Source organism: Dermacentor variabilis, unplaced genomic scaffold (genome assembly GCF_050947875.1).
Source record: "Dermacentor variabilis isolate Ectoservices unplaced genomic scaffold, ASM5094787v1 scaffold_12, whole genome shotgun sequence".
NCBI lineage: Eukaryota > Metazoa > Arthropoda > Arachnida > Ixodida > Ixodidae > Dermacentor > Dermacentor variabilis.
In genome coordinates, this window is record NW_027460280.1 from 42532254 (window position 1) to 42546400 (window position 14147).

Below are 14147 nucleotides of genomic sequence, written 5' to 3' on the forward strand. Positions count from 1 at the left end.
AGTTTACTGTAAGTCCACCAGCTGAATTGTTTGAATATGAGTGATTTCTAGAGAACGAGCAGGCTTTCACGATAGTCGACATAAGAAATCAGAAAGCGATTCTGCATAATCCCTTGTTTTGAGCTGTACCACATGCTGCCAAAGCTCCCTTAGTCAAATTTGATAATGCACTGTTTGGATGCACAGCTAGGGTGACAGACACAAGAAATTGCTGTATATATTTCTTCCATAATTCTTTTTATTACTAGCAGTTGGGTGGTGCATTTATACAACGGTGTACAATAAACTTCAGTAGTCTATTTTATTTATTCAATGAGCCAGTTATTTTTTCCTGCCTCAAAAAGCTGCTTTTTATAACAGGGATATTCACAATCAGCAATAAAAAAAAAGCATTCTGGGCAAGAAATTTTTTGCTAAAACAATATGGCTAAGTGTTAATGAATGTGATAGCTCTTTATCAGCACTTTTTGAGTTCGGTACACAAATGAATGCACAGTAAAGCACAACTTTGAGCTTAAAAAGCATGACATTCAGGCCAAATAATATGCAACAAGCACCTCGAAAATCTGACAAGCTATATGGCAATAATGACAAGACCAAATCTGCTTATCAGTGGAACTGCCACAACTTGTACTAATAACATGCCAAATATGCATCAACAATTTTTTTAAATGTCTCATTTCGATTGAGCGTGTGACGTGTTTTTTGTATCTCCAGTGATTCCAGATACAGCCGCGATTTTAGGTTTCTTTAGTGGCCGATAATTTTCGAGCGATCCCAGTCGATCTTGTGGCCCGTTGTATCCGTGTGCTCGGCAAGGGCATTCGACACTGTACGCTTCTTTTCGACATCTTTGTGATGCTGCCTCAGTCTCTGTTTGAAGTTTCCCGACTCACCGATGTATGCGTAGTCGCAATCTGCGCAGGGTATCTTATAGACCACGCCGGGAAACGATTCTCTCGGAAGCCTGTCCTTACCGCCGACGAGCGCTTGCCTCAGCTTACACACGGGCACGTGCGCCACCTCAACGTCATAACTGCGTAGAACGCGAGACAAGGTTTTGCTTATCCCTGGAACGTAAGGTATGGCAGCACGCTTTCTTGGTCGGGGATTGGACAGACGGCGTTCCACAGCACACAAAAAGGGTGTGGGATAGCCGCTTGCCGAGAGATCACCTCGCACGTGGTCCAAGTCAGTGGAACGACTTGGACCACGGAACGAAGAATGCGTGCTGCCATACCTTACGTTCCAGGGATAAGCAAAACCTTGTCTCGCGTTCTACGCAGCTATGACGTTGAGGTGGCGCACGTGCCCGTGTGTAAGCTGAGGCAAGCGCTCGTCGGCGGTAAGGACAGGCTTCCGAGAGAATCGTTTCCCGGCGTGGTCTATAAGATACCCTGCGCAGATTGCGACTACGCATACATCGGTGAGTCGGGAAACTTCAAACAGAGACTGAGGCAGCATCACAAAGATGTCGAAAAGAAGCGTACAGTGTCGAATGCCCTTGCCGAGCACACGGGTACAACGGGCCACAAGATCGACTGGGATCGCTCGAAAATTATCGGCCACGAAAGAAACCTAAAATCGCGGCTGTATCTGGAATCACTGGAGATACAAAAAACACGTCACACGCTCAATCGAAATGAGGGAACCCTCCCGCCGTCATACACGCGCTGCTTACGTCACGTTCTCTAGCATACATAAGCTTCCATGAACCTTCCGTCATACCATTGTGAACAAGGCTTCCGCAGCGAAGCCGAAACGTCTTTTAGATTCATTCATTTTTTAGCACTTCTGTTGGTCGGTGTCCGTTTTATTTCTTCAATGCATCCACTCAATATTAAAGTTGACATGTGTAAACAAATGATAGTTTCGACGGCCGTTCTGCAAGTACAGGTGCATTTATTTGGTTCACCTGTGCATGCCAGGGTTATGGCAGTTCAGTGCCAGTTCCAGAACGAGTCCTGCACTGACTATACAAAACCTGCGCCGCTCTTACAGCGCCATGAAATGCATGAAACTTGCGCTCGCCTGAAATGCACAGGACCGCCGTGCAAGAAGCGCAACATCTCAAAATCCGGCTAATGAATTCTGGCAATAGATCTGTATTCGGGACTACTTTACAAGATAACCCGGGCGAGTTTATGATAGCGCAAACATCCTGCTACAATAAACGATGTGGCGATTGGTATGAACGCATGGCTTACATTGTACGATGCTGCAGGAGCACCTTTTCTTCGTATCGGCCGGTCTGCCAACGGACTGACTGCCAACATTTTTCCACTGCCTCCAGCACATGTAGTGACCTAGATGAAGACACATGAGAGCATCCCTTATGTCATGTAGGCGGCAACGCTTCGAACGTGCAAACGCTCCACTTTCTGTAAAACTAACAGTTTAGAACACTGCAACATACGGCCACAAACACGTCTGCAACTTCAGCAGCCACAAACGAATTCGATCGATCGATTACCCCCCCCCCCCCGGCTTTTGATTATGAAGCGAACGTGAGACATGGATAACGAAAAACATGGTACTCTTATGCACGCGTACAAACTGCATGGAAATGCGTCGCGTAGCCGATTTGCGCAGGAGTACTGGAAAGGAGGGACTCACCGCTGCAGAATTCGTCTATCACGTTGATTAGTGGCGACAATGTTCCTGCTCCTTTGACTCCAAACGTAGCTCTGCTTGAGAAAAGCGTTGAACCGCCTACATACGCAGCTAAGTCGCCCCAAGGTCTGCACATCGCAGAAGGAAAATATGATATACAGGACATCAGGTGGGAGCAATACAAACATATCGTCCGAGTGCGACATTCTGAACCGCGGTGGAACGCAGGAGCACTCCAGATGGGTTAGCGTGCGATGACGTTAATTCGTGGTGTGTTTCTGTGATTTTCATCTTCTACGGGCTTGACTGAAAAATGTTTCCAGAAAAAATTTTACATTTTCAAACTCCGAATTGCGCGTACGTGCGTGCACTTCACGGGGCCTTCGGGGACTGCTGGAACGACCTCTCGTTTTCCGGCACGGCGTCAACGACGACCTGATATATTACTACTAAGTAAAAATTTTTCTTTGTAATATTGACTTGAGAAAACTGTTCTTTGTTATAAGCTATGTGATTCTGGATGCTTTGTCAGGCATGTTTCACATAATTACAGTAACGTTTACATGTCATCATTGTCATCATCAATTCTTTATTCTATGGCAACCATCTGCAACGCTCTCTGCAGAGCCAGCCAGCTGGTCCGCTGTGACCGTCGACGGCATGGCAAGCTTATGGAAAAGTAACATTAAAAATACGAGTAATAGTGCAAACACTGAAAGGAACCTACTTCAGGAGATTCTCAAGCTAGATCTACGAGTAAAGTCATGCATACAGGTAAGTGCATTTGTGGTTCTCAATATAAATAGTGGTTTAAAGTGGCTCCGTGTGGCCCCGTGAAACCACTTGTTGGGGGTAATCACCCAGCTAGGAACGTCGTGTTCGCAAATGACAGCCTGTTTGTTGATTTGTCCGACATTACCTCCTTTAGGCGATGGTCTGACTGACCGGCAGCGTAAGGAAAAGATGCTAGTAACATTGTATTTTTCTAATAATGTCAAAAGGTTCATTAGAGCTCACTAATGTGGCTGTTTAGGCGTGGTGAAATGACAGCAACTTTAAGCGCGCTACCAGACGAGGACAGTGACAGGAGACGGGTTTTCCTTTTTTTCTTTTTTTTTTATTCAATAGCGTTGTTTCGCTTTCGCCTCCTTAAATTTGATCGCCGCTCCGAGTTAAGCATCCGCGACAAAATAATTACATTGATGTCTGTATCGTTTTCAGAACATCCAAAGTGGTTGCACAAGTCGAGAGGATTTGAACGCCAATAATTTGGAAGCTGCAGAGAGTATGCGTAGCTACAAAAAAATGTTGGAGGTACGTATATACGTTGGGTAATAATTATGCACGTTACTGAGCGCAAAGAAGCAATTGAGGTTCAAATACATTTATTGCTCTGACCTAGCAGGTTAGTTTGACAGTTGTCAGCAGTGCACATTCACACGCATGTGTACTCTGTAAATATGTGCTAGCTGTAGAATATGCAGCATGTCATATATTCGCCGCATACGAACTTGTAATTCTGAGGTAAAAGATGTTGCATTTGTGGGTACTAAGCATAAGGCATCACTGGTAAAAAATGCGAAGAAATGCTTTCCAAGTTTATGCTCTTACATTTTTGTATCGTGTATTCAAGGCTTTGAAAGCATTTGCAATGGAGCAGGACAAAGTTCAGGACAAGGAGAGGTTACTACTGAAGGCTGAAGAGTGTGTGAAAGGAATGAAATGGTGAGTGTTTTGCCCTTGCCCACTGTGTTGCGCTATTATTCCAATGCCCAGACTACAAAAAATGTGGTTCCTTTCAGCAACATTGAAGCACTACGCAAGGCAAACCTTGCTGCTGAAGTGAACATTCATGACCAGGACAGAGAGCGGCTCCTGTCTGGAGGACATGTCAGGCAAAGGTACTGTAACTTCTGGCATGTCCTATTAAAGGAGTATTGACACATTTTCGAAGTTGTGCGAACTCTAGCACATTCTTTTCACACGTGAAAGCATCACACCTAGGAAGTATGAAGGCTAGAAGAGCTTTTAATTTGATATTTAAGTTGTATTGCAAAGCTGGGCCTGGTGTCGTTGACATTGTGATTGTCATGTCACAGAGCAAAATATGCTTCATGTAACAATAAGGCATATTGAGCCCTCCATGTGTTTCATTGGCAGCACTTGCTTGTGGAAGTTCTAGCAATCGCGTGAATAGAGTGAGCTAGTATATTGTGACATCATGATGCATCTACCTACAGGGTAAGAAACTGAATCTGGTTTGTAGGAACAACGCGTCATAGTAAATTATTTATGATGCTCTTATGCTTTCCAATGTTTTTACTAAGGTATAGTGGGTGTGGACTTTCCCTTAGTGTAAAGAAATGACAAGTTGAATATGTCAAGTCAGTGCTGCTTTAACTGTGAGCCTTGTTGGCCGTTTGTAGCTCAGTGTATTGCTGAGTTGGACTTCATAACTAAGCTTGTACCACATGTACTTAAGGTACTCCTGACGGTAGCCAGGATGTCTTGCGGGGAACACTTCAGCCCAGCTGCGATCTTGGGTCTCCGAGATAGGACGTAAGTGATAGACTGGGGCAAGTTCGAAGTTCTCTGGGTTGTGAATTGGGCACTTGTGCAAGTGCTGTGTTGCAGGCATGAGGACATGAAGCTGGAGCAGTGGGGTCTTCCAAAGGAATGCATTTGATTGGCAAATAATTAGACGAAGTTCTCGGAGCTTCTTCGCAGCCTCAACAGGACAGCTGGTGTTATTTAAATGAGCACATAAGTGCTCATTATACCACCTTACTTGCCTTGTCTATAGTAACTTGTCTAGAGCAGGAGTTCCCAAACTTTCTGGCCTTGGGGAACCCCACCTGCCTTCCCGAGTGCTGGGGATCCCCCCACCCTTTCCTCCCCTTAGTCCTTATCTTATTTGTCCCATTGATGCTCTTATTGTTTTAATTGTTAAATTTAAACTCTAATGTAAAAATTCACTGAAGGAGGGGTCGGGGCAGATTCATTCTGGCCACTCACGGAACCCTAAAATTGTATTTGCAGAACGCCTGGGTTTTGGGGAACCATGTTTTGGAGCCCCTGGTCTAGAAGTTTGGTGACACATGCTATGTTGCCCATAGTCTCTTTCTTTTTGTCCTTTTTTTTTTTTTAACCTCTGCACACACACTGCTGACGTAGCCATGAGATGGTCGTTACTAGCTGCTGCAAATACTGCATCTGCCTTCACCTTTGGTGATTTGGCTAAGTGGTTCAGAGTATAATTTTTTGTAATGATAAGTAGTAATAGAGATTTACTTATAATTAATAAACAGCAGGGATGTTCAAATATTGAACTTTCTTAATCATATCAAATATGAACATTAGAGAGAAATAACCATTGAACATTGAATCAAATACGACATATTTTTGTCTTTCTAAGCAAAGGAAAAATATAAAGTTTACGTTGAGCCTTGAAAACAAAAAGGCTTATTTACATTATTTTATGCATGCATGTGATGCTGTTCAAAACTGCAAACAGTTGCTTTCACTTATCTGGTGCACTATGGCAATGACTACAATGAAACAAAGGAATTGTGCATCACCAGATTTGCCTCTGATACATTTGGGCATGCTGTGTTGACATCAGTGCTGTGTCTGTTCAAGGAGCATCACACATAGTGTTAATGGGATGCACACATGGCGAGACTGGCCAAATAGTAAGACGCCTTGCTTAAATCCAGACAACACATATGTGGGCTGCTTAGAGCGGGGAATTCCTATTAAATGACTAGAAATTATCGAGCATATGTTTTCTGCCCCATGTATCTGCTCAAGAAGTCTTGCTTCTGCACCAAAGCTGCGGCTCTCTTGCAGCAGAATCATTGGGAACAGTCTCCAATTGCATCGGTATTTCTTCTCGGAGACTGCCATAAGTGTTCTTAACCCTTGTATTCAAGCAGAAATTAGTATTCAAAAAATTTGAATACTGCATTCTTGAGTTGAGTACAAATTGAATAGCAGAACTATTCAATTCCTATTTGAACTTTCGAATATTAGCCTCCTCATCTATGAGGATGGGCGAGAAGCTATCGGCTGTTCCGCTTATGTTATTACCTTTGTAATTTCTGCTGACTGCAGCCTTTTAGAAGTGCTTTGTGAGCAAAGCCACTGTCTCCAGTTGCAGCTGTGCAGGTGTAAAGACATGTCATTTCAGTCGCATGTTCCGTGTGAAAAATGATGGCTAACCCTACTTACAACTTGCACGAAAGGTGAGCAAGATGTGGGGCCACTCCCTTGCATCCCACTATTAGCATCTGAAGTACCCCATTAGAGTGTCCTTAGTCCTGTACTCTTCCTTGTCTATATAAATGATTTTGTTGCTGCTGTATATGCTTCATTAGTGAATATTTGATTACTTGCAAATGACTGCATGCTTTTTAAATGTGCCACTTGTACTGAAGACCAGGACTGTCTACAGAGTAATGTCTGTAGCCATTCCTAGTCATTTAGGAGCATTTCCAGAGACTCTATTTGATTTGTGCCAAGTTTGGTCTGCAGAAATAAATAATGTTAATTTTGTCACCCTCCAAGTCGCTAGTGCGAGAAGTCCTTTACTATACATCTATAGGTTTAAAGGGGCCCTGAACCACCCCTCGGGCTTGGTGAAATATCACAGTCCGCGGGTAGCATACGCTGTTGTGAACATCTCAACCAAGTTCTGCTGTCATACCCGGTTCGTGGAGCTCGCAAGTGGAGCGCGAAGTCACCTTTTTCTGAAATGCTCTCGTTTCAAAAACCCCGTGATCCCTGCTCTTTTCTGTGTGCTTTATTTCATTATAAAGCACACTCCAATACGCGGCTGCTATTGGTTGCTGCGCTCGGCTACACCGCGGCCGCCACGATTCCAGTGGCTAAGCGCACTGCAGCTCTCTGAGGACAGCCGCGTTTGGCTTATGTTTAGTGCGGCATAGACACCAACTCGGAAATTTGAACTGTGCGACGTCTCTGCCGTAGCCTTCGCAGTGCAAGGCATTGGAGGAGGAAGGGGAGCACAGCTGACACCGTGTTTGATTGCCGATAACTCAGCTTCTGCTGAACGCATTGAAGTGCTTTTTGCGGCAAAGTGGTTCTGAAATGGCCTATCTTCACTTCAAATGTCTTCCTCCACTTTTATAAAAAGTGGTTCAGAGCCCCTTTAAAAATATTGTTGTAGGAATAGCATGTATTTATAAGAGGGGGGAGCTTTGGGCCAGTTGGTCCGACATGAAAAAAACCGAAACTTCAGGCGGGACGTGACAAAGGAGTAGACAGGACGAGCAGTAACTATCAACTGAGGTTTATTACCATGAAACACATAGCAGCAAAATGTTGCATCTGCGCACAGTGTGCCTTGACATACTGATGAACAAAAGAAACCATGTGGCAGAAAGCACCCTATATGACTATGGAAAGTGCCAAGGGGCAAAAAAGTCAACTATCACAGGTTAATCAAAAACTGGGTTTCTTTATCTAGGAGAGCCACAGAAGGCTCACTTACACACGTGTGTAGCCCAAGTCTGCGCATGTGTGCCGCTTCCATAATTTCTCGCTCAAGTCTGGAGTCTCCCCATCCTACAATGATGGCTTGATTGAATTTGGGGTAGCAACCTTTGCATTCCCTAGTGTGTCGGGGTAGATTGGCGCTGCTATCACCCTTCAAGGAGCGGAAATGCTGCCGCAGTCTTATCATTAATACGTTGGCCAGTTTGGACAATGTAAACCCTGCCGCATTGCAGCAGAAACTGCTACACCACATTGGTGGCACAGGGCACATACTAGTACTCGTGCTTAGTAGTACAGGCGACCTTGCGCTGACCATCCACCAGACGCCTACATAGTTGGGATAACTTGCAAGGGGCTGAAAATGCGAGTTGAATACCCTGTTTAGCTGCCACCTTCTTCAGGTTGTGGGCCATCTTGTGCACATAAGGCATGACTTCTAGGGGGCCTCTGTTGAGGGGGGTCACCTGCTCCTGCCCACGTGCCTTGTGCCGCAGCTTCCACAACAGCAATTCACCCACTGCCTGAAGAAGGGCTGATGGGAAGCCTGCCTGTTTCAACTTATTTACTTGGGTCTGAAAACTTTCACATGTCTTGTGCTGGCATGACTTCAAAAAGGCTGACCTCAAACAGGTGATAGCTATGCCTCTCTTAATTAGTTTCGAGTGTGAAGATGAGAAGGGTAAAATGGCCTTCTTAGAATGCGGCAGGTAGGCCCAGCACACATGATTAAGCATCTCAAATGAAATTCGTAAGTCTAAGAATAGAATACTCTGTTCTTGCTGCTGTTCGAGGGTAAAAATTAAGGGTGTGGAACAATGTTTATAAACTTCTAGTATTTTCCCAGCGACACTGCTACGGCTCGCTTTGCGGTCAATGTTTAACAGGGGTAAAAAATTGTCTACATATCTAAACACTATCACGCTATCACCTGTTTGAGCTCAGCCCTTTTGAAGTCATGCCAGCACAAGACAGCTGAAAGTTTTCGGACCCAAGTAAATAAGTTGAAACAGGCAGGCTTCCCATCAGCCCTTCTTCAGGCAGTGGGTGAATCGCTGTTGTGGAAGCTGCAGCACAAGGCGCGTGGGCGGGAGCAGGCGACCCCCCTCAACAGAGGCCCCCTAGAAGTCATGCCTTATGTGCACAAAATGGCCCACAACCTGAAGAAGGTGGTGGCTAAACGGGGTATTCGACTTGTGTTCTCAGCCCCCTGCAAGTTATCCCAACTATGCAAGCATGTGGCGGATGGTCCACGCAAGGTCGCCTGCACTACTAAGTACGACTACCAGTACGTGCCCTGTGCCACCAATGTGGTGTACCAGTTTCCGCTGCAATGCGGCAGTGTTTACGTTGGCCAAACTGGCCAATGTACTGCGGCAGCATTTCCGCTCCTTGAAGGGTAACAGCAGTGCCAATCTCCCCCGACACACTAGGGAATGGAAAGTTTGCTACCCCAAATTCAATCAAGCCATCATTGTAGGACGGGGAGACGCTAGACTTGAGCGAGAAATTATGGAAGCAGCGCACATGCGCAGACTTGGGCAAGGCACGTGTAAGTGAGCCTTCGGTGGCTCTCCTAGATAAAGAAACCCGGTTTTTGATTAACCTGTGATTTTTTGCCCCTTGGCACTTTCCATAGTCATCTAGGGTGCTTTCTCCCGCGTATTTCATTTTTTTCATCAGTATGTCAAGGCACACTGCGCACGGATGCAACATTTTGCTGCTATGTGTTTCGTGGTAATAAACCTCAGTTGCTAGTTACCGCTCATCCTGTCCATTCCTTCGTCATGTCCTGTCTGAAGTCGCGGTTCTTTTCCTCTTGAAACATGTATTTACAAATTACTAAATATACCAGGTCACAACATTCACAAGCAGTGGTGTCTGATACAAGGCTCTTGCATGCCTCTGGCCACTTCGTCACTGTCGTCGTCTGACCGACAGTAGCAGCCCCTTCACTGTCTCGTGGCACTACCCCCTAGGGCGAGAGTGCCGACCCGACGCTTGTTAAGACAGACTAGAGGGGTCCGTCACATATGGCTGAAGTCTCACAACGTGCACAGTAGCAGAGGGCGGTCGTGTAGACAGTTCTGGGTTGACAACTGGCTCGATTTCGTATGTAGTGTCGGTGAGTTCACATAACACCCTGTAAGGACCATCATAGCAGGGTAATACGTTTTTGGAGAGACTGTTACAGTGGGATGGAGACCACAGTAGCATGAGCAAACTTGGGGAGTAGCAGGCATCTCTGTGGCAATGGTCATATAGGGCTTTTTGGGAAGCCTGGAATACTGTGAGTCGATCATGAGCGATCTGACAGGCTGTATTGGTGCATGCTATGGAATTGTGAAGTTCCATGCTTGGTTGACAGAGTGGGCATGCAGGGCAGACTTATCCTGCACGTCCACCAGAAAGAGATTTTATGGGGATAGTCTGCATGTACAAATTACTACCATATACAAGGCTACAACAGCCACAAGCAGCAGTGACGGATGCAAGGCTCTGGCCCGCCTCTGGCCACTTCATTGCTGTCGTCATCATCTGAGTAACAGCTCCTTCACTGTCTCGTGTCAATATATTTCACTGATTCAAGTTCTGTATAATGGTTTGCAAGTTACCATCACTAATTACCTTTCCTGGATGGACAAATCATATTTATGTTTGCACATAAGCCTCAAATAACCTTGGTTTTCTTCAACATAAATGAAAAGCTGGTCCTTTCCAGGTAAATTACATGTGTTTAACCCTTTTGTAATATAGGGATTGGAATAGGCTTTTGTGGCAGTTTCGCATTCCGATTGTTACAGTTGTATTTATTGTGTATGACGCTGTACTTAAAAGATTACTGTATCATTCTTGTTTAATTATAGTTGCCACAGCACTATGTATTTATTTACAGCACAGATTAATACTTTATTAGATTTTAGCGGTTCCATTAGTCTAAGACGATTGCTCCCATCCCTCTGTGTGTCCTAACCCTAGAATATCTGCCGTTGTTTTCATGAAAAATTGACACAATCACCATGAAGATATCTTAGTAGTTTGCATAAGACTGAGTAATGTGTATTTTGTTTGTTTCTGAGAAGCTTGGGAAGTGCTTTCACCTAATGTTCCATTATACAAAACCTACCATGTGATCCTCCTGTATATTAGATTTCAGATGAGCCACCATTGTATGCAGAAGAAGGACATCAATGTGCTGCTGTGCATTACTGTCATTGACAGTTGTGGAGTGAATTTTATTCTAATTTCTTTTAGCCGGCTATATATTAATCCTGCCTTGCTGTAATATCACCAACGGTAGAATAATAAATAATAAACATGCTATGTAAAATCATTTGCAGGGGCCGTGCAGACAAGGAAACACTGCTGAGGAGCACGTCTGGCATGACAGAGAATCTGTTCTCCATCAGCAGAATGATGGCGGACCAGGTCAAGCACAGTGAAAACGCATTAGATTTACTTGGTAAGTAGTAATTTTTTGATTGCATGATTATGTATATTTTATATGCAAATTGCGACAGACTGTAGTGCTCATGTACCAAGCCTTAGGTGCACATTAAGGCCCACTGGGTGGTTACAATTTATCTGGAGGCCCCACTATGGCATATCTCATGGCCTCTGCATTGCTTTAGGATGTTGAATGCAATCAGTCTACCTGTAGTGTGTGAGACTGTTTGGAGCCTTGTCTGTGGCATTCATCTGTTGGTCACAGATAACTTTGTGCTACGAAATCTTCGCAGTAGCTAAGCGTATGCCTTTTATCCTGTTGTTTCACCTGACAGCAATGGAATGGTGTGAAACGGGCTTGTTATTACAAATAATAAATTTGTGTCGGTGAAGAAATGTTTCTTTCATAAATATGAACATGAAGCGAAAAGGTGAATAAAAAAAAAAATAACGCGGTGGCTGCATTTCGATCGGGGTGAATTGCAAAAACACCAGTGTGCTTAGATTTAGGTTCACATTAATAAACCACAGGTGGCCCAAATTGTTCTGGAGTCTGCCACTACAGTGTGCCTCATAATCAAATTGTAGTTTTGGCACGTAAGACCCCATATTTTAATTTTTTTTAATAAAAAATAAAGAAGAGTATGGGGGGGGGGGGGCATCCACTTCGACATTACGTCTTGCTTTACTTCTTTCTATGGCATCATTTATGTTCCAACTGTCCATCTGGTACTTCGGGAGTTGCACCACTGTGAGAGAAAGGGTACCACAGTTATATAGGTGCTAGCAAGTTGATAGACAAAAACCTAAGTGACTGTCAAGTCCTTTGTCTATACAAACAAAATATGGTTCTTAAGTTAATTTCAAAGGCAGTAGTGCTATAGGACGTTTTCTGAAAGGATGCCTCAAGCAGCAACACTATCATATGAGGGCAAATGAAAAAGTCTTTACCCCTATTTTTTTACGCCAAATTATGGCTGTAAACGCGAAGTCAACATATCCATTCCCAGTGGTGGACCTTTCTTGGACCAGCCTGGCCTTATCTGCCGGTAGCTCCACGGCACAGCGCTGCCATCGGTTGTTGAAGATGGCGGTTGTGCTTAACATGGTCCACGGCATATGAGCAACAAAGTGCGGTTCATTTTCTATGGTGCAAGGGACGAACACCCATTGAAATCCACAGGGAAATGCAGCCCACATATGGGGAAAGGTGTCTCCGTTAGAGAAGTGCGAGGTGGTGGTGTTGGGAGCTCACAAACGGTCGTCAAAACTTGCATGACAACTAGTCTTCGGGGAGGCCGCATGCGTCGCTGACTGACAGCAATCGACGATTGACTATAGGGTCATCTTAAATTTAGTGCTGCGATGGGTCAAATGTCTGAACCGGTGTGGGGACTATGTGAAAAAATGGTGTAAGGTACGTAGAATAGTACATATATTTGTATTTACCTGTGTGTACCTTATTTTGGCTAATAAAAAATAGGGGCCAAAGCCTTTCTGATTCACCCTCGTAGTTCTGTAGCTTTGGGATGTTAAGCTTCATCATTTATTGTCAAAAGCCACTTCTGTGCCTTCTCAGAAACCTTTGGCAGCCGTCTTCGTATTTGGATAATGGTAGTGTAACAGAGTTTGATTGACAAGGTTTCTTTATCATCCAATTTGTTACCCGTCATGATGGCGTAGTGGTGTTGCACTGCTATGCTCGAGAGCGCAGGATTGAATCCTGGCGGCGGCGGCCACATTTCAATGAGGGCAAAATGCAAAAATGATCATGTGGCGTCAATTACACACACATTAAAAAAACTCAGGTCGTCAAAATTTTTATGGAGTCCCCTACTACAGCGTGCCTCATCTGCTGTGGTGGCCTAGCGGCTATGATGTTCTGCTGCTAAGCACGAGATTGCGAAATTGAATCCCGGCCATAGCCGCTGTATTTCCATGGGGGCCCATGTAAATGCCCATGTACCGTGCATTGGGTGCACGTTAAAGAACCCCAGGTGGTCAAAATTAATCTGGAGTCCCTCACTACAGTGTGTCTTATAATCAGATTGTGGTTCTGGGACGTAAAACCCCAGAATTTAGATTCATCCAATTTATTCAGTACAGTTCGTTAGAAGGCTTGAAGCTGCTAGGAAAGGCCACAGTGGCCTTTGTTTTGAGACAGCTGAAGTGGATAGGCAAATATGTTCTCCGCAGTGCCACATAAATTAGTTATGCTGTTTTTCTTTCTTTGCAGTGGGCACATCGTCAGTTATTACAGAAAGCCAGGAGGAATCTCGGCAGATGGGCAGTGCAATTCTGCAGTCAAAGAAATTGCTCACAAAGTATGGCCGCAGGGAGATGACTGATCGTGTGCTTATTTTCCTAGCACTTTTGTTTTTCTTTGCCTGTGTTCTCTATGTGCTGAAACGAAGACTTTTTTAAAGCACACGGAATGGTCCTGTGGTCACCATAAACTGATGCAAAGGAAAGAAGATGGGCCACTTTATGCAGTGTTGTAGATGTAGCTCTTCCGGTGAGGTCCTGTGATTTGGGAGGGATGGGAGTGAGCTGCCAGAAGACAAATGTGGACA

At 44.6% G+C, this 14147-nt stretch overlaps 2 protein-coding genes across 2 annotated transcripts in view; one reads left to right on the plus strand and one right to left on the minus strand.

Moving 5' to 3' along the window:
* LOC142565872 (F-box/WD repeat-containing protein 4) overlaps positions 1–3018 on the minus strand; it is a 43265-nt gene extending 40247 nt beyond the window's left edge. The window contains exons 1-2 of the mRNA XM_075676439.1: positions 2617–3018; positions 2208–2306 (exon numbers count right to left, since the gene is read on the minus strand). Coding sequence (XP_075532554.1) covers positions 2208–2306; positions 2617–2819 — 302 coding nt within the window. The 5' untranslated portion in view covers positions 2820–3018. The remainder of the gene's footprint in view (positions 1–2207; positions 2307–2616) is intronic.
* Sec20 (vesicle transport protein Sec20) lies at positions 1096–14004 on the plus strand. Its single transcript, XM_075676440.1, has 7 exons — positions 1096–1426; positions 3239–3387; positions 3835–3927; positions 4247–4338; positions 4416–4514; positions 11469–11590; positions 13811–14004. The coding sequence occupies exons 1-7, from the start codon at positions 1225–1227 to the stop codon at positions 13996–13998; spliced, it is 945 nt and encodes a 314-aa protein (XP_075532555.1). The 5' UTR covers positions 1096–1224; the 3' UTR covers positions 13999–14004.
* The last annotated feature ends 143 nt before the right edge of the window (positions 14005–14147 follow it).

What these genes read in the sequence shown, in the direction of transcription:
- Sec20 (XM_075676440.1), top strand. Translation starts at nt 1,225, where the DNA reads ATGCGTGCTGCCATACCTTACGTTCCAGGGATAAGCAAAACCTTGTCT. An exon ending in TGTGTGAAAGGAATGAAATG is followed by an intron (nt 4,339 to 4,415) that starts GTGAGTGTTTTG and finishes GGTTCCTTTCAG; the next exon opens with CAACATTGAAGCACTACGCA. An exon ending in AAACGCATTAGATTTACTTG is followed by an intron (nt 11,591 to 13,810) that starts GTAAGTAGTAAT and finishes CTTTCTTTGCAG; the next exon opens with TGGGCACATCGTCAGTTATT.